The sequence below is a fragment of the Siphateles boraxobius genome, unplaced genomic scaffold (genome assembly GCF_051911475.1).
Source record: "Siphateles boraxobius isolate OS27281-9 unplaced genomic scaffold, OSU_SipBor_1 24, whole genome shotgun sequence".
NCBI lineage: Eukaryota > Metazoa > Chordata > Actinopteri > Cypriniformes > Leuciscidae > Siphateles > Siphateles boraxobius.
The window spans coordinates 7,865,269-7,889,442 of record NW_027508855.1 but is presented as its reverse complement, the minus strand read 5'-3'; the positions used below and the strand labels follow the sequence as shown (position 1 = coordinate 7,889,442).

Below are 24,174 nucleotides of genomic sequence, written 5' to 3'. Positions count from 1 at the left end.
TTAAAAACAGAATGAAACGAGCCCGCCTCTCCCCAAGGCTCTGATGATACTGTTATGACAACAAATTCAGTACAGAGATAAATACCTGTCAAAGATTTGTGAACCCAAGTGCTTCTTTAACTACAGTTACAACACATTCTAAAATGAATTAATGTGCCTGCTAAATAAAAACTAAATTATAAACAAAACTAAAAAGGGAGTACACTTGGAATACTATTTATAAAACTTTTAAAATGCAAAACTATAATAACCTTGCACACTTTAACCAATTTTAATGCATCGATAAGGATACACACACAAACTGAGTTTTTTTCTAGCTTTAATATTCCTGAAACGTCTGTTGCAGAAAAAAAAAGAAGTACAAAAGTGTCTGACAGTAAAAAGATGCAAATGCATGGAGGGACATAAGAGAGGCTCACTCACTAAAACAGCAGCATCTCATACAGGCCTGTAAAATTCATCTTTGAAATATCACTAATACGAAGCCAAACAAAACAAAGTGATTAATTAATATACAAAACCACACAGTTGACCAGGCAGTAAGACATGCAATAATACAGTCTTTCCGTGTGTGAGAGAGAGTGATATGAATTGAGCATCTATAAAAACTGTTCAGTATATCAGACACAAGTTCAATTCATAACATTTCCATTTATTTGTTGACAGCACTTTCTGCTTTTTGTCAGTTTGTTTTCAGAAATTCTGAAATGTTTTGCATATGAGATCTGAGGCTGTGATCAGCCAGGGCTCCTGAAATGGCTCTATACAGTTCTGTCTGTTTTGTAAATATGTGTGATTACTTAAACAGCTGAGAACAGCCAAAGAAAACAAACAAAAATTATAATAGAGATTTTTGCATATGTGACATCATCAGAATAATAAAACACAACACACAGAGAACCTGTGAGCAATGGAGGGTGAAGCTTCCTCACAGTAATGACACATCTGGGAAAGGGGTCATTGTAATGGCATGAGGTCATTGCTATGGTAACAGCAGTGAGCTACTGCTGCGGTCAAACTTCTTGCCTTTCGAGAGTGCAGCAACCTGTTTCAACAATTCTCTGTTCTTCCCCTGAAAGACAAACACAAACCCACAGTTAGTGAATTATATATGCACAATTCACACACATTTTTTTTAAAGAAAAACACTTTAATTCAGCAAGGATGCAATAATAAATATATTTATTTAAATAAACCAACTTTCTATTAATCGACTTTCGAAAAAAATATATCATGGTTTTCACAAAAATATTAAACAGCACAACGGTTTTCAACATTGATTATAATAAGAAATGTCACTTGATCACCAAATCAGCATAAAATGATTTCTAAAGGATCATGCGACACTGAAGTTTGGAGTAATGATGCTGAAAATTCAGCTTTGCCATCACATGAATAAATTACATTTTAAAATATATTTAAATAGGAAAATAGGTTACCAGTTAAATTCATTAATCAGTATGTGTGGTGATTTGAGTTTGTTTGTTTTTAACGGCAGCTTTTTTCATGGAGAGAAAAATTTAAGGTAAAAATATTTCAGGTTTTTACAATTTATTTTTTCTCTAAAAACTCTAAAACTGTATTTGGTTTAACTTTGTTAATATCTTCAGAAGAGTTAACTGAATGAAAAAGGTTTCTCACTGGGTTAAAACCAGCAATCTAATAAAACATGCTTCGATGATAAAGAGGTTAGACAGAAAGAACATGTTGGTGGATTTTCTCCTAGTATTAAAACTTGTCTCATCCTGGAATGGCCTATTCTGCAATGGGTATAAATAATCTGGTCCCATCGGTTTGAGATTTGATAGAACTTCTTCCAACATTGGAGCTAATTTAATGAAGTTTGTTCATAGTATATAGATCCCATTCTCTTTGCCATTTATTAATATAGAAATTAATTATTGATCCATAGGAGGTAATGTGCAAATTTTGACGTCTGCTGATGTGGTGATTTGAGTATTGGAGTGTGTACGGTGTAAGTGACCTGTTGTTGCTCCATGGCCTCTTTGTGTGCTTTCTCCATGTTGTTCATCTTCACCCGCATATTTGACTCCTGATACTGAAAGTCTGCTTTCAGCTCTGTCAGCTGAAATGGTAAACAAATTCAGAAAATGTTCTTTGCAAACTGCATTGGCAACACGGCATAGGAAGTTAAATTGGAATTTATTGTATTGCAACTCAAAGAAATACATCACAGTCACACAAAAAATGCAAATCTACATCAATACAGTTTTTATATCTTCACTTATAGACTTCTAGTAACAGCTTAATCATTCAGCATAATTATCATCTCCAAAAGGACTGTGATGTGGGTGGCTGATCACAGACAGCAGGATGAAACTCAGAAAGAGTCTAATAATGTTAATTAACACGTTTATGGATCCATTAATCTCTATTTACTATTTTCTGTATCTCATTTTAGAGCTTGTTATATATATATATATAAAATATAACCATAAATTATATTTAATATAATATTTAATATATTTGGACTATAATATATTAATATTTAATATATTTATAAATAAATAAATAAATAAATAGAGGACTGTAAGAGTCCCTTGATATGATTCTGATTCAGTGAGTCATACTGATACAACACTGACTCCATGTGAATGTTGTGCCAAAGTCAGGAAGTGGCATCACAAGTTACCTTTCTGTCTTTCTCAAGGATGGTCTGGTCTCTCTGCTGGAGCATGCGCTTCAATGACATCACTTCCTCTTTCAGTTGGCTAATCAAGATGAAGTTATCCGTGCCTCCAGAATCCATTGACTGAGTGATTGAACTACTGGAGGGAAAGAAAAAGAAATGTTTGGCATTGAAAGAAAGATTGTGTCAGCCTGTCCACACTGAGAAACCAACAAATAAAGGGACAACTGCAATGAGAATTACCTGTCTCCATTGGATGGCTTTGTCTCTAGTTTGGGTTTTTTCTTTGGTGTTTCCTTTTGAATGCTACATAAGAAGCAAATTAGAGTCAATCCATGTCAACATAATCCCACAGCATGGACAAAGAGACACTGACCATCCTGAATATTAAACTACAGCCGAATAGAAACAGCATGCTGTGTGTGCATGTAAAAGAGATATCTCACCTCTGCTTCCACAACCCCTGATCCTGCTCTGGACTTAAAGTACCACTCATTCTGGAACACACACACAGTGACAGAATTTTTAATAAGCAATAGGGGTGGGAATCTTTTGGGACCCCGCGATTAGATTCGATTCTTGAGGTTTCTCGATTCTTAATCAAATTTCAATTCAATGTGCATTTGGATTGTAGGGTTAGTTAACACTGAACAGTTTTCACATTATGAATTAAATGTAAACTGATTCATAATAAGCATTAAAAAAGTGATTCAGTCAAAAGTTATTATGAACATTACTGAAAAGAATGGCAACAATTTATGAGGCGGCAGTCCCTTTAAGAATGAATGCACGGATGTAGTTACACATCCGATTTGTTTTCGTTCGTGTAGTATGGCATAACAGACTATTTACATTGAATACTCCACAGTCCACACGATGTGCATTTTTGTGTGTGACAATTGTGTGTGTAGCTGTGAAAGAGAACAGAGTACAAGAATGCATGCATGTGAAAGGCAGCATCTGTGCACATGCTTCAGCTGTGTCTGTCAGTGTGATCACCGCATCGAGTCCTTGTTCGCGGCTTACTGTGATTAACATCAATAACTAAGTAGTACTGCGAATTTAAAGTCGTCTGTGTGAGAAGTTTTGGAAAAGCTGCGTCTCAGACAGCAAGTTAATATTAAATTGAGTTCGATTTTAAGTTTTTTTTGTGCTTGAACAGACAAAAATTGAGTAAAATTTTTTTTTGTCCTTTTCTCATTAACATAGCACATACCAAACTGTACTAAAAGTCATTTGAACCGTTACACCCCTAGTGCTCATGCGCTTCGGTTGCTTGCATTTGTATTATATCATTCGGGCTTACTTGTGATGTGAACTTCCGTGTCTGTGGTGTTGATGATGATGATGATGATGATGGTGTCTCTGATGTTCCTTGTCGCTGAGGGAAGAAGAGTTGGAGTGGGAAGAGCCTAGGCCTTTCCGCTGCTCTTTTGTTTTTTGTAGAACACGACGATATGACAGTGTGCAAAGCCAACATAAGAGCTTCCCATCCACCTGCAGAAACATACAATTCTGCATTAAGTGTGCCCAGTGTTATTTTAGTATTATTTATATAATAGATCATTTAAAATACTTTTATATTTTCAGTTTTCATATTCAGTTTTAATAATTTTAGTGCCATTTTAAAATTTCTATTTATCTTTAAATCTCTTTAAACTTCAGGTTTAGCACTTTCCAAGGCAATATTTCTAGTTTGTTTTCCATTTAATATTTATAGTTTTATTTATTTAAATTAACAACAATTTATTTTTATAATTTTAGTTAACAATAACACTGTGCGCTCTTATTACACATGCTGTTAACTCGGTTTGCATTTTGCCATGACGCATAAAAACCTTTGATGTTAAAAAAAAAAAATACTTGATACTTCTTAATATTTAAATATGATAAAAAAAGTGCTGCAGCAGTTCAGCTTAGGGTTTAAATCATATTTTCAGCAATGTAATTTCAAACAGAATAACCAGAAAGAACACTGAAAAATGAAAAATAATAGTGCTGTCTCATTTGCTTGCATAGTCAAAACTGCAGATGTGGGCTACAACCGAATTCAAGATGGATCCATGGTCATAAAATAACGTTTTCATGGATTGAATGTTTTAAAAGTAAAGTCAATTTTTGGGCACCACCAGTATCACCAAAATAATAAACGATGTTTTCAAACAGCTTGACCCTCAAAGAAAAAATGACAGCAGCTTAAAGACATAACAGCAAATGTTTCAACATCTACAGTAGTGGCCAAAAGTGATGACCTGAGTGGATATTTGTTTTAGGGTGTATTCACACCTGCCTTGTTTGGTTCGATTGAATCGAACTCTAGTTCGTTTCCCCCCTTGGTGCGGACCTTTTGGGCAGGTGTGAATACAGCAATCGAACTCGGGTGCGGACCAAACAACCGAACCGAGACCCAGCTGAAGAGGTGGTCTCTGTATGGTTCCAAACGAACTCTGGTACGGTTCGTTTACGGTGTGAACATGAACCGACCCAATTGCAAGAAAGCACTGCACCTTTGAGTTAACAGGCTTCCGTAGTCAGAGTTGCGTTATGGGAAAGTGATCTGTTGTAGCTTACTACATTTGATAAAATGAGTCGTGCGCATTGTCAGCATGCCATGGTAGGCGCACATGAGAGCATGTTCTCTCCGCCGGAACCGTCTTGCAGCACACCGTCGTCTTCTCAAAATCCGAATTACAACATCGTATAGATGACATTGTATCATATGATACTCATTAGTTTTTTCATATTGCGTTTGTACAGAATAACACAAAATTAGTAAAAGAACAAATATTGCAGTACGAAATATCTCCATGTTGAGCCTTTTTTGCACTTCCTGATTATCCTACTTGAGAATCCTTGTCCAATGAATGGACGACCTTAGCACACGTGTGGTTTTGTTTACAAATTTTGGTTCACTTGCAAAAAGAGCAGTGTGAAAGCAAACCGTACCAAAAACAAAATAATAATAATTTTATTTGGTCCGGACCAAAGCAAGTGAACTATCGGACTTTCCTGGTGTGAATACACCCTTAGTGACCCAACAAGTTTGATTAAACCATCAAAATATGAGGAAAATATTTTATATCTTAAAAATGAGGGAAGAACAAAGCACTAAACTTGGTTAAGGTATTAAGCTGACAAAATCATTTGGCAAAAAAAGACCAAACAACAAATTTTATTTTACTATGCATTATTTCGTTACTTCTCTCTTGTTTTTCTCTCTTGCCTGGCCAAAAATTATGCCTGTATCATTTGGCATGCGTCATTGCATTATCATAAAAAAAAAACTATTGACTCCAAGCACAACTAGGCAATATACTTGCAAAATCTTTAACACATTTTTAATAATATTTGAAAATAGGGTGAAGATCAAAAAATTTCTAGGCCGGATATCACTTTTGACCACTACTGTATGCATCATGAAGAGCGCAATACACTGCTGATCATAAATAAGTAAATTTGGGTGATCAGTTGTTAACATTGGTGAAAGGAATGGGATTTAATGATTCAGTTCTTTTTTGTGCATAAACCAACAGCGGTTTTGTACAACTTGCTCAGTAATTAATGACAGACATGACTGAGCTTTCAATGTGCTGAAATCTGAAAACAGTAACCCTTCAATCTGTCAGAGCACGATGAATCACATCACACACATGCAGTCAAGAGAACACAGCCAGAGTGTGGGTGAGTAATAAGACTGAATAATAATGTGCATGCGATTGGTCACCTTTCTCCTGCCCTCATCCTTCCTGTCGAAGGCACACTGCTGCTTGCACTGTTCGCAGGTCTGTGGAGGGCCGTACTTCTTCTCAGAGTTGGTGCATCGCTGACATTTGGTCCCAATGAATGCAGCAATGATGTTACAGTACTGACATGGCTTCGGCTGACAAAAGAGGAAAAGATGTGTTAGTGCATTCATCTGCGGGATTTCCAGTAATTTAAATATATATACTCACATGAACTTACCGTTCCAAACTGTTTGACATTCTGCGCACATTTCTTACAGATAGTGTTGGTTTTGCTGAAAAAAAGGAACGATCTTCCATTAGCGCAGATAGGATGATACATGTTTAGCAGACACTGTGGCTGGTGAGCAAAGACTTAGTTTCCCACCCTGATTGTTTATATGAGTGTCTCACCTCTCCTGCTGAAACTCTGACCTGCAGAAGGTGCATTTTACTATAGGGTGCGCAATCCGACACTCCTGGGAGGAAAAAACAACCAATGATAGTGTAAACTTAAAATGTGCTTTAATATAGATGTATAGGCCACATTAAAAAAAAAACTAATAATGGCAGTGTTGTGTAGTATATGATTCATGTTATAATCCAATATACTGTATGACTGCATCTTTAGGCGTTTTCACACTTGGTCCTTTTCAGGGGTCTGAGCATGGATCGCTGGATTTTTGGCCCATATGCGTATACTCCAAACAATATCAAACCCTTTTAAAGCGAGCCAAACATACATCATCTTGGGACAATTTAGTTTGGTCATCAAATGCCTCCATACAAATCGGCTATTCATCAGGGCTGCTTTTGCTGAAAGACCTCTCAAAATTATTAATTCCTAAAATACACTTGTCTAGGTTTTTCTTATTCCAATCGCTTCCAAATTCTGTGAGAGACGCAGCTGTGAGAATGTCTTCTTTATATTTTATATTACTATTATAATACTATATGTGATAAATAACAATGTTCAATTATGTATGGAGTGAATACCTGCTAGTTCTCATAAATGCCCGATTTCTCCAGTAGATTAATTTAAGTACATTACTGGTTATGTACTTTTTTTTAAATATTTAGAATGAATGCAATCACTGACAGTGGCCTACTATTTCAAATTGGGGAAAAAAGCATACAAATATTGCATCAATACTAGACATTAGGACAATTTTTAAATTGTGTGTGTGTGTATATATATATATATATATATATTCAAAGTAGTACTTACTCAACAGAATTTGTAGAAATGTTGTTTAACAAATTAATTAATAAATAAAAATAAATAAAAACTAGGTATCACAACGTAAGTGAATTGAATAAAATTTTAGGGTAAATTGTATAGGGTCAGGGTCCACTTCAAGAGGTCTTGAGTTCGGTACTTTTAAAGAGGACTCAAGTGTGAAAACATAATTGAAACATAAATAGGTTAGGACAGCAGTGGTGTTTTAGCGGAAACAATGTCTGGATTGCTGCTGCCGTTCACAATTAACACTTTAATAACTCTCTGACCAAACACAGACAGTACACACACACTTTTCCCCGAGACTTTTGAAGCGCATGTAAACAGTACGTGCATGTGTAACGTTACTCTCACCTTGCAGAGCTGCTGGCCCTGCGACAACTCCTCGAACGGGAACCGCTGGTTACACTTGGTGCAGGCGTACAGGGCCGATGTGGCCATCACCAACCCCACAAACACACAATTAGCGCTACTGTAAAATATAACTACACTTACGCGAGGGCGACCTTTAACACATGAGACGAGGTGAGACCTGAGAAGATTCAATCCCAATTAAAACGGCAACTAATCCCGATAAATAAAATGGATCCAACCATCTAAACTGCTCTGCGAATACTACTATAAAAGCACCAGTGGCTTATACTCATGACTAAGAATTAAATATAAACTAAAATATGCTCATACGTAAAAAGAATAACTAAAACCCTGATTTCATAGCTCGGTATTTTGGCTCCTAGCGAGAATTTTTGCTTTCTCCTTTTTGTATCCGTCGACGCACGAAGCGGATGCGACCTGTGACTACAAAGGAAAGGCTCAACAGCCAATCGGGAGCCTGCACCGATGGGCGGGAAGAGTGGTTTTAAAATATAAGCACCAATCAAAGACCTCGTCCCACCCCTTTAAAGAACTACGCAATCTTTTTGTGACGTGTTAGTGACACCCTTTCTTATACAGTGAGTGTCAAAAAAGTGTCAACAATTTTCTGAAGAAAAGATTGGGATCTGATTTTGATACTAAATGCTCCTTTTGTCAGAATGACACAGAAACTCTTCATTTGTTTTGGTCGTGCAACTATACTTTTCAGCTCTGGATGTGAATCTGTCTGTTTATCTCAAGGTTTTTCAATGAATCCTACATCCGTTATTTTTGGACTTGAAGCGGATCCAAATGCCTGCTTTATAATAAACCTAATTCTCTTTCTATGTAGATTTTATATTCATAAATGTGAATTTTCGAATTGTAAACCTATTTTTTTTTTGTATTCTTACAAGAGATAAATCATTATTTAGGCCTACTTTCAATTTCACTCTTGCTTAACAAAAAAGCTCTCAGAACATGTCTACAATTTGCACGGCCTACAAACTTTTTACTGTATTCAATGTGTCATTTTTTATAAATTAATGTAATGCCCTCCTCTTTACTTTTCTTTTTTTCTCTTTTTTTAGTTTCTGTCGTTTTCTGCTTTGAGCTATGGTATTGTTTGTTCATGTTTTCTTTATTCTCTCTATTAGTGTTGATGTTAATTATTGCTATGTTCTAATTTTCATATCTCTAATGTTCATAAACTGAATGTTCAAATAAAGCATTTCAAAAAAGTTAAACAGGAAAGAATACGACTGTAAAATTGTAAAAATTTTGTTTTCTCTCTAGAGCAAAACATAAACAGAACATGGTATATTAGAAGCAATACATCCCCTTCAGGAATAGAGAGAACCCAGTTGTATTATAAAAAAATAATTATAATAATTGTTTAATTTATTGGAATTACAGTAGGGGCATTTAAAGAATATTTAATATGATCATTAGGGATTTCCAGAAGAATAATCTCAATTTTAGAGCTATAGAAAGCAAAGAAGATAAACAAGAAAAATAGAAGGATTTCAGCAGACAGTCATATTCCAATAAAAATGAACAAAAATGTTACAGAAACCCTAACATTATTATACTCACTTATTTAACCTGAATTATTATTAATCACCATGTTCACAAGTGTTGCGTTTTGCTCTGTGTTCTGCTCATTGTGCATTAGTATGGAGTTTAGCCTACTGAAACTTTTAGGCTCTTACATGAACCTGGTACATTCAAACTATTTGTGATAGATATAGATTTAAAGATATAGATTTAAATATATAGATATTTCAATTAAAGGTATAAACTTGCTCTTTATATATATATATATATATATATATATACATACATACATACATACATATACACACACACACACACACACACACATATATATACAAAAAATACAAAATACTAAAGATTAGGCTTACATGCACATGAAACTCTTTAAACGTTATGAGTTTCATGTAAATGTAATCTTTAGTATGTTTTTTTTTTACTTTGTTCTTATGTTTTTTTTCTACACTTGTTTCCCCATGTGAATAAAACCTTTATTATCTATTATGGTTCAGCGCGTCACTCGATGCAAAACATACGCGACCGGCGTTTTATTATAACGCACAATTCTGTGCGCCAGATAAAAAGATGGCGGATCACTCGGTGAGTAACGTTAATGGATAGACGGTTGGTTTTTATGTTGTCTTATGCGCGATTTAAATAACATTTGTCCCGTCTTTGTTGGTCGATGTGATTCATAATTGCGTTATGTCCTCATAGGGTGAGATCACTGAGGGCTGTCGACTGCCTGTGCTGCGAAAAAATCAAGAGAATGAAGACGAATGGCGTAAGTATCAGCCTGACAGCTGCAGATAGAATGTAAACACAACATTTGTCACAAGCGCAAAACTAGCTACACGTGAATAGCAGTATATAAGTATATTTGAGGATATAACTGCTTGCTTGTCCAAAAGTAATTGATCATTTCTCATGTCTGTTCATAGCTTTGGCTGAAATTCTCAGTGTCAAAGACATCCTTGGGAGAAATCTTTACTATGTCCACTATATTGACTGTGAGTATTAACTATCAGCAGAACTAAATACTTTGGTCATTTACCTAATTTCTTTCCTCCAGTGTTAATATTTATATAATGCATGATTCCATTTATGTAGCCATTAATTGGAAAGAAAAATCTCAACTAAATTTGTGGTTGTTTGTTGTTAGTCAATAAGCGCCTGGACGAATGGGTTACTCCAGACCGACTAGACATGAAAAAGCTCCAGTTTCCCAAGAAGGAGGCGAAGACTCCCATGAAGAATGGCCTGCCTGGGTCTCGGCCGAGCTCCCCAGAGAGAGACGTGGTTAGAGAATCTACTCTGTACCCAGTGACACTAAATGTAGAAACAATACTCCCCCACATCAATGATCAAAAAATCTAACATTCAGTTTTTGTTGAAATTTGCATGCTTTTAAGTCCATTTACCATCTTGTTACTTTCTGTTTAAATTTAGAAGAAGAGTCTAGATCTCCACGGTCAGTCTGCTTCAGCTCCTTCAAGAGGCAAAACCCTCCCCACACCGGTACAGACGAACCCTGCCCATTGATTTTACTGATCAATCTGTCCTACAAGAGTGTACGGCGAATGGGCTGAATTAAAGACTAGTTTGAATAAACTGATTATACACTTTTCAAACAGTGTGAGGGAAGCAGTTTTTTGGCTCATCTCAATTTCAACTGCAGATTCCAGAAACTTTTGTGTGACATTTAATTTAAAGATATTTATCCCACAATAATGGTAGCATTGTTAAAGGGTTTACATGAGATTGAAACTTTGACATGCACATTTAAGATAGTCGATATGTTGTTAGTATTTGTTGCCCATGGAATTAAAGGGATAGTTCACCGATCTTACAGGTTTATTTAAATTTTTGGGTGAACTATCCCTTCAAATAAGATGTTTTATTAATTCTAAAGCAAATGTATTCATTTTGCAATCTTTATGTAAAAGCTCTAAATGCATCCATACCCCATTAGTCATTCTCATTACTTATTACTTATTATCATGAGGTAAGTGACAGGTGTTCACTCATGGTTTTGTTTTTATATATGATGGATTTTAGTGCCTTTTAAAGATTAAAAAGTAACACTTGTTTCTGTTTGATCTTACAGAAAAGGAAAGCAGAGTCAGTCTCTTTGGCAACACAAGTGACCGCAGCGACTCCAGTGCCTTCACTTCCTGGTTCTGCAGAGGCGAGTCAGGCCTCAGTATATCCAACAATTAGAGATTCCCCTTTCAGCATTAAATCCAGAGAGGAGCATGAACCACTCACCTCTCTAACAACAGTAAGAAATTACTTTAAAACAATTTAAGACCAGTGTGTCTCTTCTTGCATAACAACACCAATAATAACCCTTATTATAATTATTATGTTGTAAGTATAAAGTATTTTTTTAAATATTATTTAACAATCAAACCTTTCTTTATTTCCTCTGCTTCTTCCACCTGGAAGAATGGCACAATGTCCATTCAGCGTCATCTCATTCCTCCTCAGCCTGGGAGAAAAAGAAAAAATTGTGGAGGGACAGATGAGGTAAGTCCTGCAACCTAAAAATAAACGTCACACATTTTATTGTTATTTGGCAATGGTAAAATGGTGCTGTAAGATGTTAGGAATTAAAAATGTGGTTTTCACATTTTCTTTATTTCTCATGAAGGAACTTTTTTTTATTATGTTAAACAAATTCTGAGCTCTACAAAGTTTTACTTTAAAAACCAACGAGATAGCAAGTCTGTACCTGATTTCAAATCAAAACCAAATCCATCAAATGTTTTCCAATTAAATATAACTCTTTCTCCTCTAAAGTGTCCTAAAACATTACAATCCCTTGTGTTTTTCTAGATGGTAAAGGTGTTCCAGAATAACAGTCCCCGCTGCTCCACCGTCTATTTGCTGCCAGGAGAGGTCCTGCTCATTTACTTCCCATTGCTTTGTTGAGTGTCTTGCCAGAATGGAGGCTTAAGGCTGTTAAAGAATCATAGTTTCTTGATACAATGGATTCTGTAAATGCAGTATATTTATTTATCAGTATGTATATATATATATATGGAAATCGGGCAAATCTGACATTAATAACAAAAAAAAACAAAAGTTTACATGAAACCCACAAACATTTTTGTATATGAAAGACCTTCATTTTTTCATGTTATTGATGTTTCATACAATTCTCCCTTACACTACTCTCTGATCTCAGGACTCTCAGGACAGTTCAGATGGAATCCCATCTGCCCCTCGCATGACCGGTAGTTTGGTGTCAGACCGCAGTCATGATGACATTGTGACGCGAATGAAGAACATTAACTGTATAGAGCTGGGCCGGCACAGGTTGAAGCCTTGGTACTTCTCCCCATACTCACAGGAGCTCACCTCTCTACCCATTCTCTACCTCTGTGAATTCTGTCTCAAATACCTCAAGAGCCTCAAATGTCTTCAAAGACACCTGGTAAGAGTAGTTTCAAGACTTAAGCGTAAGGTGCGGTCACATTGGCGAAAATTCTATTGTCAGTAGCTCACACTTTCAAACCAAGCAGCTTTTCTGTTGAACATTTCCGCTCTTATGTAAAACTCTAAATAGCATGGAGGATTCCTATTGAAATGACCCACAAAATTTTGCTGGACATTCATAATTATGACCACATCTTTAAATAGCTGTTATTGTATAGTTTCACATACCTTTTGTATAATTTGCACTATATTTAATATACAATTACTCCCCCTGTAACCTTTACAGACAAAATGCAACCTTCGGCATCCTCCAGGAAATGAGATCTACCGCAAAGGAACCATCTCCTTTTTTGAAATAGATGGCAGGAAAAACAAGGTGTGTAATAAGACTCGAATGATTCCCCTTGCCCCTTCCACTAATAATGTCTTGTGCACTGTTGCAGTATGTACTGTACATCTATGTGGTCTCTTGATGGTCTTTTAAATCTGTAATTCTTTTTTTTTTCTTTTTTTTGCTGCACAGGCATATTCCCAAAATTTGTGTCTATTGGCCAAATGCTTCCTGGACCACAAGACCCTGTACTACGACACGGATCCTTTCCTCTTCTATGTTATGACGGAGTATGACTCAAAGGGTTTCCATATAGTTGGCTACTTCTCAAAGGTATATTCCCTCTCTGCTGGCATCTGTGGTTTGCTTTTTAATCCTTTAAACATTTGCTTGTGCTATCTTTATTTAGAATGAATGCCTCTTGTTTTGATATTGTCTAATATAAGGTGTTCAAATACTTTATGAGGCCGCTGTATTTAAAGTCACCATGAAATCAATATGGACGATTCTTGTTTTTTATGGAATTTTGCAGAATGTAATATAAATGATTTATCTGGCACATCATTATTTATTTTTAAATGAATGTGCCCTCTTTAATCAAAATAACTTTCCATGACTTGCAATGACATCTCTTCTCTTCTCTGGTGATGTTTACTGCTGTGAGGGTGGGACAATCTGTCATTAACATGACATCACAGCAATAGCTAACCACATCCCAGATGGACAAAATCAAGTCTCTGCCTACATTTTGTCTTGTTCGAGAAGCTGTTTTACTCGAATATACGTCACAACAAAAGACTATCGTAACTTCTGTTTCATGACGACTTTAATGTCTTTTTTCCTCTCTAATTAAAGGAGAAAGAATCAACAGAAGACTATAATGTGGCCTGTATTCTGACGTTACCACCTTATCAGAGAAGAGGCTATGGAAAACTACTAATTGAGTTCAGTGAGTAATTTTACACTTCAGGAATAGTCAAATTTGGTTAGTTTGCTTAATTTTATTTGTGAAATAAGCCCTAAATCATGTCATGGCCCCTGTTTCACATCTGTTTCCAAGGTTATGAGCTCTCAAAGGTGGAAGGAAAGACAGGTACCCCAGAGAAACCTCTGTCTGATTTGGGGCTGCTTTCCTACCGCTCATACTGGTCCCAGACCATTCTGGAGATACTCATGGACCTCAAATCAGAGAATGGAGAACGCCCACAGATCACCATCAAGTGTGTTCCCACTCTTTGTATTTTACTTAAGAAATACTTTGTAGGCACAAATTTCTAGCAGTGTTCTCGCTTTTATTATTCTTAGTGAAATTAGTGAGATCACGAGTGTCAAGAAAGAGGACGTGATATCAACTCTTCAATACCTCAACCTCATCAATTATTATAAGGTAGGAAATAACTTCCAATAAAGAGTAATAATTAGCTATATTCTTTGCAAATTCAGATACTGATGGGGCCTTTCAGGGTGATTGATTTCACTCTCTTCCCTTGCAGGGTCAATATATCCTCACCTTGTCTGAGGACATAGTGGAAGGCCACGAGCGTGCCATGCAGAAACGCCACCTCCGCATTGATCCCAAATGCTTGCATTTTACTCCTAAAGACTGGAGCAAGAGGGGGAAGTGGTGAAGTACAGTGAGAGCAGGACCACTAGCTCACAGATACAGACACAAAGGAATTCAAACCAACATAAATACTGTAAATAAACTTGTATTTATGTACTTTCATGGTTTTTATAAAAAGTACTTCTCCACAAATTGGGAGTCATTTAAAAATTTAACTGAATGTGATAATGTGTAAATAAACAGTCTGTTTGTACTGTTTGGGGAGCTGATTTTACTTGCCAAATGCAAACTGGGAACAGTTTATGACATTATGACAAGCTAATTTATGACATTGAGTGATTAGTAACCTTTTAGTGGGTTTTAACACCATGTTTTCTCACATTTGCTTTAGATTAAAAGATTTCCCCACTTTTAGCTGTACTTGGTCTAGATAACTGCTCAATACACAATTTCATACACAAATTATCAGGACTTGGTCTCTCTGAGACACCTTGATCCTCATTCATTGCAGTGTTATTTTGGTTTTATTAATATACTATTTATTAACAATTTGAATTCGCTTTTATTTTAAATATGCAGTTTTCATTGTAATTTTAGTTTAAGTTTTAGTAATTTTGTTACATTCTTTTTAGCTGTAGTCATTTTGGTATTTAGTACTTATTTCTGGTAATTGCCATGTAAACATTTTTATTTTTCATTTAAGTTTTTCATGTAATATTTATATTTTATTTCAGCTTTATTTCAAATACCAAACTTTTTAAATAGTTTTTAACACTGATCCTTTGATATTCACATGCACTTTAAAAAGTTCACAACGTAAACGCTTTAGTCCGACTAAAATCTTATGGCAAAACTTTAAAAAAGTGAAACTAAAAGATGTAGATAATGTGATTATACACTCTTTAATCAATTTTGGTGCTTTGCGCTTTATCAGGTGATGCAAATATTAAATTACATGTTGTGTCATGTATACACTGACAGACTGCAGAAACTACACAAACACCCGCTCTAGCTCAATTATAACTGTGTATGTAAACATACTAAATCTCTACATGAACAAAACATATAATTCATTGTCTAGATCCAGAAACTGCAGGTGTTTTATTGCTGTGGATTAGCTGTATCATAGCACCACCGCAGTGGTGACGACTGACAACATCGTTTCATTTAATTAGTGTCCATACACTTTATTGGTCAATAATGTTAATGTATAAGCAAACGTTAGATTATAGAGCATATTCAATATCACTCATAACATGATTAGATAGTGTCATCTTCATCAAGCCCAAGAAAGTTAGGAATTTCAAGTAAAGACACAACCCTGTACATAAAACCCCAAGGCTTGATGATGAACCCCGAGGCATCAGATGAATGCAGGCAGAATCCCAGTAACATCACAATGCTTTCGTCATGTTCTATTACATACAGTTCATTCAGTACAAGCCCTAATATGTTTCTAACAAGTATTAATGCTTCACTAGTCTTAATAAATGTATTAATATAATACTAGTATCAAACAGTTTTAGTGATTAAAAGCTTCTTCCATCCACCCAGCCAGCCAGCTTGTAGCAGCAAGGTGAATGTTAGTGTGTGAATTTACATCAGTTGTGCATCACTGCAAGTAACATGGGAAACAAGTGACGCTCACGTGGTGTGTGGCTATCTACATTCCTCAAAGCTGTCGAGCACTTATACAAAGGTTTGAACAGGTGTGATGGAGCGCGTAGGAGACCCCGCCCTCTCGGAGGATGTCGAGGCCGTACGATTGGCCGCATCGCGCTGTAGCTCTTCCACCCTCTTCTGAAGCTCTGCCCGTTTTGCTAGCAGCTCTTTGTAGCGCTGATGGACGGGCTCCTAAAATACATTTTTAATCAAACAGTGACTTTCAAGACGCATTATTAACTAATATAAGGTCTTTAAATGATACCTAAAATGTCAGATGTTTAGGTAATGGATAATAAAAATCCATCTAATTACATCAGAGTAATATTTATTGACAATCAAAACAAAATAGCTGGGTTTAAAGATGGAAGGATCTAGTCCTGTTAGTTAAACCAACAGATACTTAGATTTTTGTAGTGAAGGACTCCTCTAGTACACACATTATTATCTTTTAAATATCAGAAGATTGTGAGAACACATTCTCTGCCAGAATCAGAGAATGAACCTAATCATTTCTGCACCTGCACATTCATTTAAAAACCATTCACAAGTGTGTACCTGTGGTCGCATGCGAGGATTCCAGCGTATGTAGTAGGAGACCCAGAGCTGGAGGTGTCGTATACCGACGGTGGGGAAGAGAACGTGGGAGGGGTAGTGTACGTACAGCGGATTCACAAACTCCTCTAGCTGACTGTTCACAAATGACCATACAGACACCGTGCGCTTCGGGACTTCCTGAACACAAAAACAGACAGTCCCTTAGACCCACACACAGTTATATGTCCTTGGTTATAAATAAACACAAAACTCAAAGTTTTGAAATGACTCTTATTTTGGCCGAAACACGGTTCATTTCGCTGTAAATTAAAGATAATAGCATCTACCAGATTATGTCCTGATCCATTAAACATTAATATTCTTACTGTTAAATTACATACATACAAAGTGTGCAAACATTTACACCTAAGAGTAGGTTCGCTCTCACCTCTTTGAGTCTTTGCTGCTCACTGTTACACAGAAATGTGCCAAAAAGGCAGCTGTAGAGGTGATCCAGTATTGTTATGAGGAAATTCTCATTGAACTCGAAAGCTGCAGGAAACTACAAACACAGAGACACAAATATTTATTACTTATACAGAAACAGATCATAGCAATACACTGAAGACATAGGCAGGTCGGCCAATGGAACTGTGGGGTGTTTTGCACGAACCTGTCTTGTCATCTGCCAGACACAGTCAATGAACTGCAGGAAGATCGGAGAGCGATCTGCATCTGTGTGATTCTTATCACCATGACCTACTCGCTACATACACAAAAATAATCATGTACTGTATTCATATTAATAATAATAAACATTTATTTGTACAGCACGTTTCATACATAGAATGCAACTCAAAGTGCTTCACATGCATAAAATCAAATAATACAATCACACAATGTAAATATAAAAATATTCGTAAACAACTATAAAGGTTCAGCGTGTAAAATAAAGTAAATTGGCCATATAGTTTGATCTAAATATCGATATAAAATAAAATAAATAAAAAACGAGAACAAATTAGAAGGGTAAAATAGAACATAAAACTGACTTACACACAGCTTTGTTATATTAAAACACCATATTGTTATATTGATATAAACAACTTTAAAAAGATATGTGTTAACCCGCTTTTTAAAAATATGAATGCTAGTAACCTCTTTTGCTTCATCTGGTAGAGCAAATAATGAGCAAACTTAATGAGCAAATTATTTGTAAAATAATTACAAAACATGGATCTTTTTTGTTTTTGAATGTTATTATTTCAATATTTGACATGCTGCTGTATTTAATACCTTTCAAAACATTGGGGTCACTATTCTTTTTTTATATATATATATTTTTGAACAAAGTCTCTTATGCTCACTAAGGCTGCATTTATTTTGATCAGTAAAACAGTGATATTGTGAAATATTATAACAATTTATAATTACTCTCTATTTTAATATATTTTAAAATGCCATTTATTCCTGTGATGCAAAGCTGAATTTTCAGCATTATTACTCCAGTCTGCAGTGTCACATGATCCATCAGAAATCATTCTATTATGCAGATTTGAAGCTCAAGAAACATTTCTTACTATCAATGTTAAAACCAGTTCTGCTGCTTAATATTTTTTTGGAAACTGTGATAGAATTTTTTAGTCTTTGATGAATAGAAAGAAAGGCAAGAAATCATTTGTAACACTTATTGTCACTTTTGATCAATTTTAATGTGTCCTTGATGAAAAAAAGTATTAATTTATCTTTTTTAAAATCTTACTGACCCCTTTTGAATTGTAATGTACATAAGCAATTTTTTAAAGTTCTTCTGAAGTGCCTTGAAAAGCACAGCGTTATTCAATGTTTTGATGTAATTTCCACTGAAACATCAGGGAGGGACATGTTGAGTGGCTCATCCTTTTGTTAAAAAAAAATAGCCACTAGCATTGTTTTTATGTTGCAGCCTGGCAATGAAAAAAAAAGATAATTTTCAGTAATGTTGATGTTCAGTTAGAAAAGCATGTAATATATGCTAGTGCATAACACCAGTGTAATCTCTTCTCATCATCATTGCTGTTTATAATGCTGAGAATGTCTAATGATATTTGAAAATGAAACCACTTTATTTAATTGCCAAATGAAGTAATTCTAGCAACTTTATTTTGACTTCATTTCAGACTTTTAAGTAGAGCAACACATTAAAAATCAAAGTATGTGCCCAGCGTAGACACCACTTATGTGATGCACTATGAAGCATTCATTATATAGTAAATACTGAATGAGTTAACAAGTGAGAAATTTGGAAAACCGCAAACATTTGATCCCCTTTACAGTCTTGTTTGTTGTTGTCATGTAAGTTGACTGACCTGTTGGAAGCGATGTCCAAAGCTGAGCCACTCTTTCTCCACCAGTATCTGAAAGCCTCGTATGGTTCTGTAGTGAGAGTCCAGCATTATCAGGGCCAGTGAGGTCAGCTGAGCAGTTCTGTCCCAGCCGTCACTGCAATGAACCACCACTGAGGTTTTCCCAGACTCCACCTTGTCGGCTATCCTTAAAGCTCCTGCCAGAATCAACTATCACACACACACACACACACACCACACAATCAGTGCCCTCTTCATCATCCTCATGTTTCTTAACATGTGAAAAACATTATGAAGAGATCCCTCTTGTCTTGTCTCACCTTAATATGCTCCAGCCAGTGTGTGGACTCAAGGTTGGACAGCCAATGAGATTCTTCAATGTTGGGATAGACGACATCCTTCAGTTTCCGTAGTGACTCGCGCATTACGTGAATGTTGTGGATATCCAGAAACACCAGCTCTGCATTCTGATAAGCATCTTCACTCTCATACCCACCTCCTTTCATCTAAAACACAAACTGTCAAAACTTTCCCTTTCATTTAAAGCACACGCTTGAAAAGAAAGTGAGTGTTTACCTTGTTAGCTGCAGCATTCACACTGGGTCTGGAATCAAATATGAATAGTTTGTGTGATTGTGCGTTTGCGTCCATGATGGCCTGAAGGAGTTTCTCATCTTCTTTGCTGCGTCGACCGTTCTGACCTACCATCGGTTGACTGGACCGAACCACTGCAGCCTGACTCTCCGGGTGGATCCATGACAATACCTAAACCGGAACGAGCCAATAGCTTCAGTGATGAGACCTGAGGATGAATTATTGCTCACACACAAACTGAAGTGTGGAGATTCAGAAACGTCTCAAGACACTGACCGGAATGCGTCCTTTGGCCCTGAAGCTGAAGACGCGCCGCAGTTCCTCGTCAGTGATTGTTACCGGCACAACTAGCACCGCTGGGTATGAATCACACAGCTCATAGTGATCATTTACTTTGGATATCCTCCAGCTCTCATTCGGAAGACCCTATTTATATTTAAAACACGACTCTCTGAAATACTTGTTTCTTATTGGACAATCACAGAATTCTGCAGAGAAATATGTTTTGTATAATGACCATAAAATGTATAATTGATTTACGATATCCTACATAGCTGTGCCAGATGCCTCCTGTATCACTCCATAGTCTCATTCTTTTCAAACAATAAAATATTGTTAAATACTGTTAATTGTTATATATTTTTCATATTTTACACACACACACATATATATATATATTTATATATATAATACATGTATTAATATTATTAACTCATTTTATTATTATTATACAATTACCAAGTGATAAAATAAAAATAATATTGAAATATTGTAGAATAAAACCATTATTTCATATTATTATTGTTGTCATTATTAATTTTAATTTATATTAATTTATTTGGTAAATAAGTGAGTAATACATGGGATAATGTACACCCAGCCATCATTATTGCAAAACAAACCTTTTTAGGGTGATACAAACGGCCCCAGCTTTACAGTAGAGTCCTCATCCCTCTGAAGGGGTTTATTTTGCAACAAAAACTGGATGACTGTATATTATCACCTTGCATATAACTAAAAAATGAATAAACACACAATTTACCTGTCGCTTGTATTCAGCCAGTGCATCATACACCCTCCATCCATTCTCAGGAAACACCTGCTTATACTCGAATGCAAAGAGGGACTAGACAAAGAGAAAGGAGGGATACAGACAGAGAGATTATGAGCTCTAATTACTTTTAGGCTGATGCTGATTTTGCTGAATTGGGTTTATAAATTATACTATACTGTATACTGGAATAATATATGGTCTTTGTCTTCTTATGTTTCTCACCATGTTGTTTGACACTGGAAAAGCAAACTTCATCAGAATCTCAAACACTGATTTCTTTAGTGAATCCTCAGGTTCCTTGTGGACAAAACGCAGGTTCCTCATATCCTACAAGACACATATACATTGAGCAAACATGCAGGGAAAAGAATGTATCAGGGCTCAACAGTAAGGTTTTTTTCTGCTGGCCAGTTTCCTGCCCTGCCAACATTTTCATTGGCCAACTACAAAGAGTGTTATTTTAGTATTATTTATTTTATTTGTATATAAATAACACTATTTTTAATAACACCTCATTTATATTATTTATTATTTTGAAGTAGCCTTTATTCAGATATTTTCAGTATTTTTTTAATATTACAATTTAGCTTTAAATTATTTTTATTTGTTTGTCATTTTTGTACATTTTTATTTCAATATTTATAATTTTTGTTTAAGCTTTTTAATTAAAATTTTCATTCAATAATTATATTTTATTTCAGCTATATTTTTAATTATTGTTTTTTTTTAAACATATGTATAGTTAAATGTCAAGTCTTCTATTTCAAAAAAAGAAAAAAGACATTCACAAACCTTGCAGACAAGGACGTATGAGGCATCGCCTCTGCTAGTCGCTGCGCCGATCTTCTCTACTCTGCTCAAAACTCCCAGAGGCAGATCTAGCCCAAACACCGGCTCCTAACAAACAAATAACGTGCCTGAAAATTAAGTCTTTAGTTTAGAAATTCTCTCCAGAATTACAGAAACAGCATGCGTGCGTGGTTCTTACCCTGTCAGTGCATCTGAAGAACAGTCTGTAGTTAGTGACGGTCAGAGATCCTCTAGCAGGCCCAATGAATGGACAAATGTAAGTCACGTCTTTAGCTGTGGACAAGCATACAATAAGCACATACATTAAAACCATCAGAATAGCTGATGCACAGCAGTCAGTGTTAATGTGCCAAACATACCGACATCCTGAACCAGTTCCTCTGCCAGAAGAGGAAGTTCGTCTTTACCGGGGTCTTTATAGACCTGCAGACAGGAAAATTTGATGAGTGAACAAACTGAAACTTTATCCAAGTCTTTTGCACACATTCAAACTTTAATACCTTTTCTAATGTCCTTCCTTTACTCTGTAATAAGAAAAAGTAACAGATAAGGTTTAGTAATAGTAACAGTTCGGAACATACATCAGTTTTAAGTACATAAAAAGAAGTGCTGGGCTGAACTTTGGTTCTCACTGACCCGCAGCTCTGTGTCTGAAACTTTGGTGCCACTTGAACGGTCAGAGCGGGTGGTAGTGGAGCTGAAAGGACATTAGAGGTGGAAGGCAGATTAAAACACACCTATGAGCTTTACTCATGATCTTAAAGGAAAGGTGCACTCAGAAATGAACATTTTTTCATCATTTACTCACCCTCATGTTGTTCCAAAACGGTATATTTTAAACTGACTTTATTTCTTCCATGGAACATACAATGCAGAATGTTAGAGACTGACAGCCTCAGTCATAATTTATTATCTTTACCTCTTTTTTTCTATGTAATAAAAATAAGTGGTGTCATACATGTTTGAAGCAACATAATGGTGAGTAAATGATGGCAGAGTTTTAATTTCAGGGTGAACTATCCCTTCTGAAATCGAAGTGAAGACAGTTAGCGGCTGCGCTTGTCAAGAAGTTTCAAAAACATTAACGTTATATAAAAGCCAGCGTGAAATTATCCATTAATTTTTTATTTAGAGAGTTTGTTTACTGTTGATACCTGCACAGCGACTCCACACTGTCCACACTGCCGCTCTCCTCCATCCCGAAACAAACCGAAACGCAACACTTATTGAGTTGTGGTTTTAACTAAACTGTATTCATTTAATGACTGTATAGTGCGGAAATTCCGTGAACACAAACAGCGGAAGCTGCCATGTCTTCCCACAATTCCTGTAGGTGGGGCTGGTCGTGCGCGCTGCCGCGCTCGCGCGTTCTATGTTTGTGCCAGAGTGCTGGTGCCCGTGTTCGTGGGTCACCTTGTGGAGACCTTTGGGAAGTGAAATACTAAAAGTTAAAAGAATGTCCCCTGCATTTAAAAATAAAAAAATATACACCCAGTACTTTTTGGAATAATGTGGAGATTTTCATTGCTGATAATATTTTAAAAACATTTTCTTTATCTTACAAACATGTGATTTTAGGTTATTATATCAAGGATCGCTCTTTAAAGGAGGTTGATTTTATTATAAATTTTATTTATATATCTGTGTAAATTTCACATTCATAAATGCAAGTTTACAAAAGGCAAACCTCTTTTTATGGTGCTTGAAAGGAGGATTAAAATATATGTAGGCATATGTGATGTCAAAATCTAAAAATAGTAAAGCAATTAAAGTGATATATATATGCTCATCCTTTAACATTTTTACATAATATAAAAAATATAAAACATAATGAATGGTGCTGACCGGTAAAGTATATGTTCTGTATTAAAATTGCATTGTAATATCCTATGGAATTGTTATATGCACAATGTATTTCTATTTGTAAACTGATGCTTATGTACCCTCTTGTCTTTTTATCTTAATTTTACTTATTTTTAATTAATATTATTATTTATTTTTTTATTTTTATTTTTTTGTTACTTCTTGTTGAGGCAAGTTCCTTCTTGTTGAGGCATCTTTTGTTATATGAGATATGGCACTGTATGCTACTTGTTGTTGACAATAAATATTAATAATATATTAAATATATATAAACAACTTAATGTTTGGTGCTTATTTATATTTTTGATGAAATTTCCCTTTAATAAATGCTGCTTTTATTGGACAAAAAGGAACAATTTGGATGAATTTTATCTTTTCTTTGGAAGTTGCTGTTGTGAGTGTGATTGAAGTGATTTAATATAATACTTTTAGGTCTATTTAAAAACAGTTTTG

The 24,174-nt window shown here is 35.5% G+C and overlaps 3 protein-coding genes across 4 annotated transcripts; 1 reads left to right on the top strand and 2 right to left on the bottom strand.

The window, feature by feature from the left end:
* Positions 1–302: 302 nt before the first annotated feature.
* fam76b (family with sequence similarity 76 member B) lies at positions 303–8,430 on the bottom strand. Of its 2 annotated transcripts, none has more exons than XM_077241157.1 (10): positions 7,967–8,430; positions 6,787–6,851; positions 6,614–6,668; positions 6,375–6,530; positions 3,957–4,147; positions 3,097–3,147; positions 2,894–2,956; positions 2,654–2,789; positions 1,985–2,086; positions 303–1,072 (listed from the first exon to the last, which is right to left on the bottom strand). In XM_077241157.1, the coding sequence occupies exons 1-10, from the start codon at positions 8,051–8,053 to the stop codon at positions 983–985; spliced, it is 996 nt and encodes a 331-aa protein (XP_077097272.1). In that variant the 5' UTR covers positions 8,054–8,430; the 3' UTR covers positions 303–982. The 2 variants fall into 2 exon arrangements, with proteins under 2 accessions (XP_077097272.1, XP_077097273.1); XM_077241158.1 differs by having other exon boundaries at positions 2,654–2,786; positions 7,967–8,427.
* Positions 8,431–10,020: 1,590 nt separating this feature from the next.
* Positions 10,021–15,114, top strand: kat5a (K(lysine) acetyltransferase 5a). Its single transcript, XM_077241154.1, has 15 exons — positions 10,021–10,120; positions 10,238–10,304; positions 10,462–10,530; positions 10,683–10,819; positions 10,970–11,038; positions 11,628–11,801; positions 11,969–12,049; positions 12,359–12,421; positions 12,711–12,959; positions 13,248–13,337; positions 13,485–13,625; positions 14,148–14,241; positions 14,353–14,512; positions 14,598–14,679; positions 14,786–15,114. Exons 1-15 carry the CDS (start codon positions 10,106–10,108, stop codon positions 14,918–14,920), a joined length of 1,626 nt encoding a protein of 541 aa, XP_077097269.1. The 5' UTR covers positions 10,021–10,105; the 3' UTR covers positions 14,921–15,114.
* Positions 15,115–15,739: 625 nt separating this feature from the next.
* Positions 15,740–23,232, bottom strand: mtmr2 (myotubularin related protein 2). Its single transcript, XM_077241153.1, has 16 exons — positions 23,013–23,232; positions 22,495–22,555; positions 22,359–22,382; positions 22,218–22,281; positions 22,037–22,131; positions 21,841–21,945; positions 21,271–21,375; positions 21,037–21,120; positions 20,271–20,420; positions 19,977–20,165; positions 19,721–19,906; positions 19,404–19,610; positions 17,729–17,821; positions 17,504–17,617; positions 17,077–17,253; positions 15,740–16,710 (listed from the first exon to the last, which is right to left on the bottom strand). Exons 1-16 carry the CDS (start codon positions 23,054–23,056, stop codon positions 16,546–16,548), a joined length of 1,863 nt encoding a protein of 620 aa, XP_077097268.1. The 5' UTR covers positions 23,057–23,232; the 3' UTR covers positions 15,740–16,545.
* Between the last annotated feature and the right edge of the window lie 942 nt (positions 23,233–24,174).

Coding starts and splice junctions, on each gene's coding strand:
- fam76b (XM_077241157.1), bottom strand. CDS start 8,053: ATGGCCACATCGGCCCTGTACGCCTGCACCAAGTGTAACCAGCGGTTC. Junction 4,148..6,374: donor AGGATGAGGGCAGGAGAAAG/GTGACCAATCGC, acceptor ATGTTTCTGCAG/GTGGATGGGAAGCTCTTATG. Junction 1,073..1,984: donor AGGCCATGGAGCAACAACAG/GTCACTTACACC, acceptor TTTGTCTTTCAG/GGGAAGAACAGAGAATTGTT.
- kat5a (XM_077241154.1), top strand. Junction 12,050..12,358: donor ATTGTGGAGGGACAGATGAG/GTAAGTCCTGCA, acceptor GTGTTTTTCTAG/ATGGTAAAGGTGTTCCAGAA. Junction 14,680..14,785: donor ACCTCATCAATTATTATAAG/GTAGGAAATAAC, acceptor CTTCCCTTGCAG/GGTCAATATATCCTCACCTT.
- mtmr2 (XM_077241153.1), bottom strand. CDS start 23,056: ATGGAGGAGAGCGGCAGTGTGGACAGTGTGGAGTCGCTGTGCAG. Junction 20,421..21,036: donor TGGCTGAATACAAGCGACAG/GTAAATTGTGTG, acceptor AAATATAAATAG/GGTCTTCCGAATGAGAGCTG. Junction 19,611..19,720: donor ACTGGCTGGAGCATATTAAG/GTGAGACAAGAC, acceptor TGTGTGTGATAG/TTGATTCTGGCAGGAGCTTT.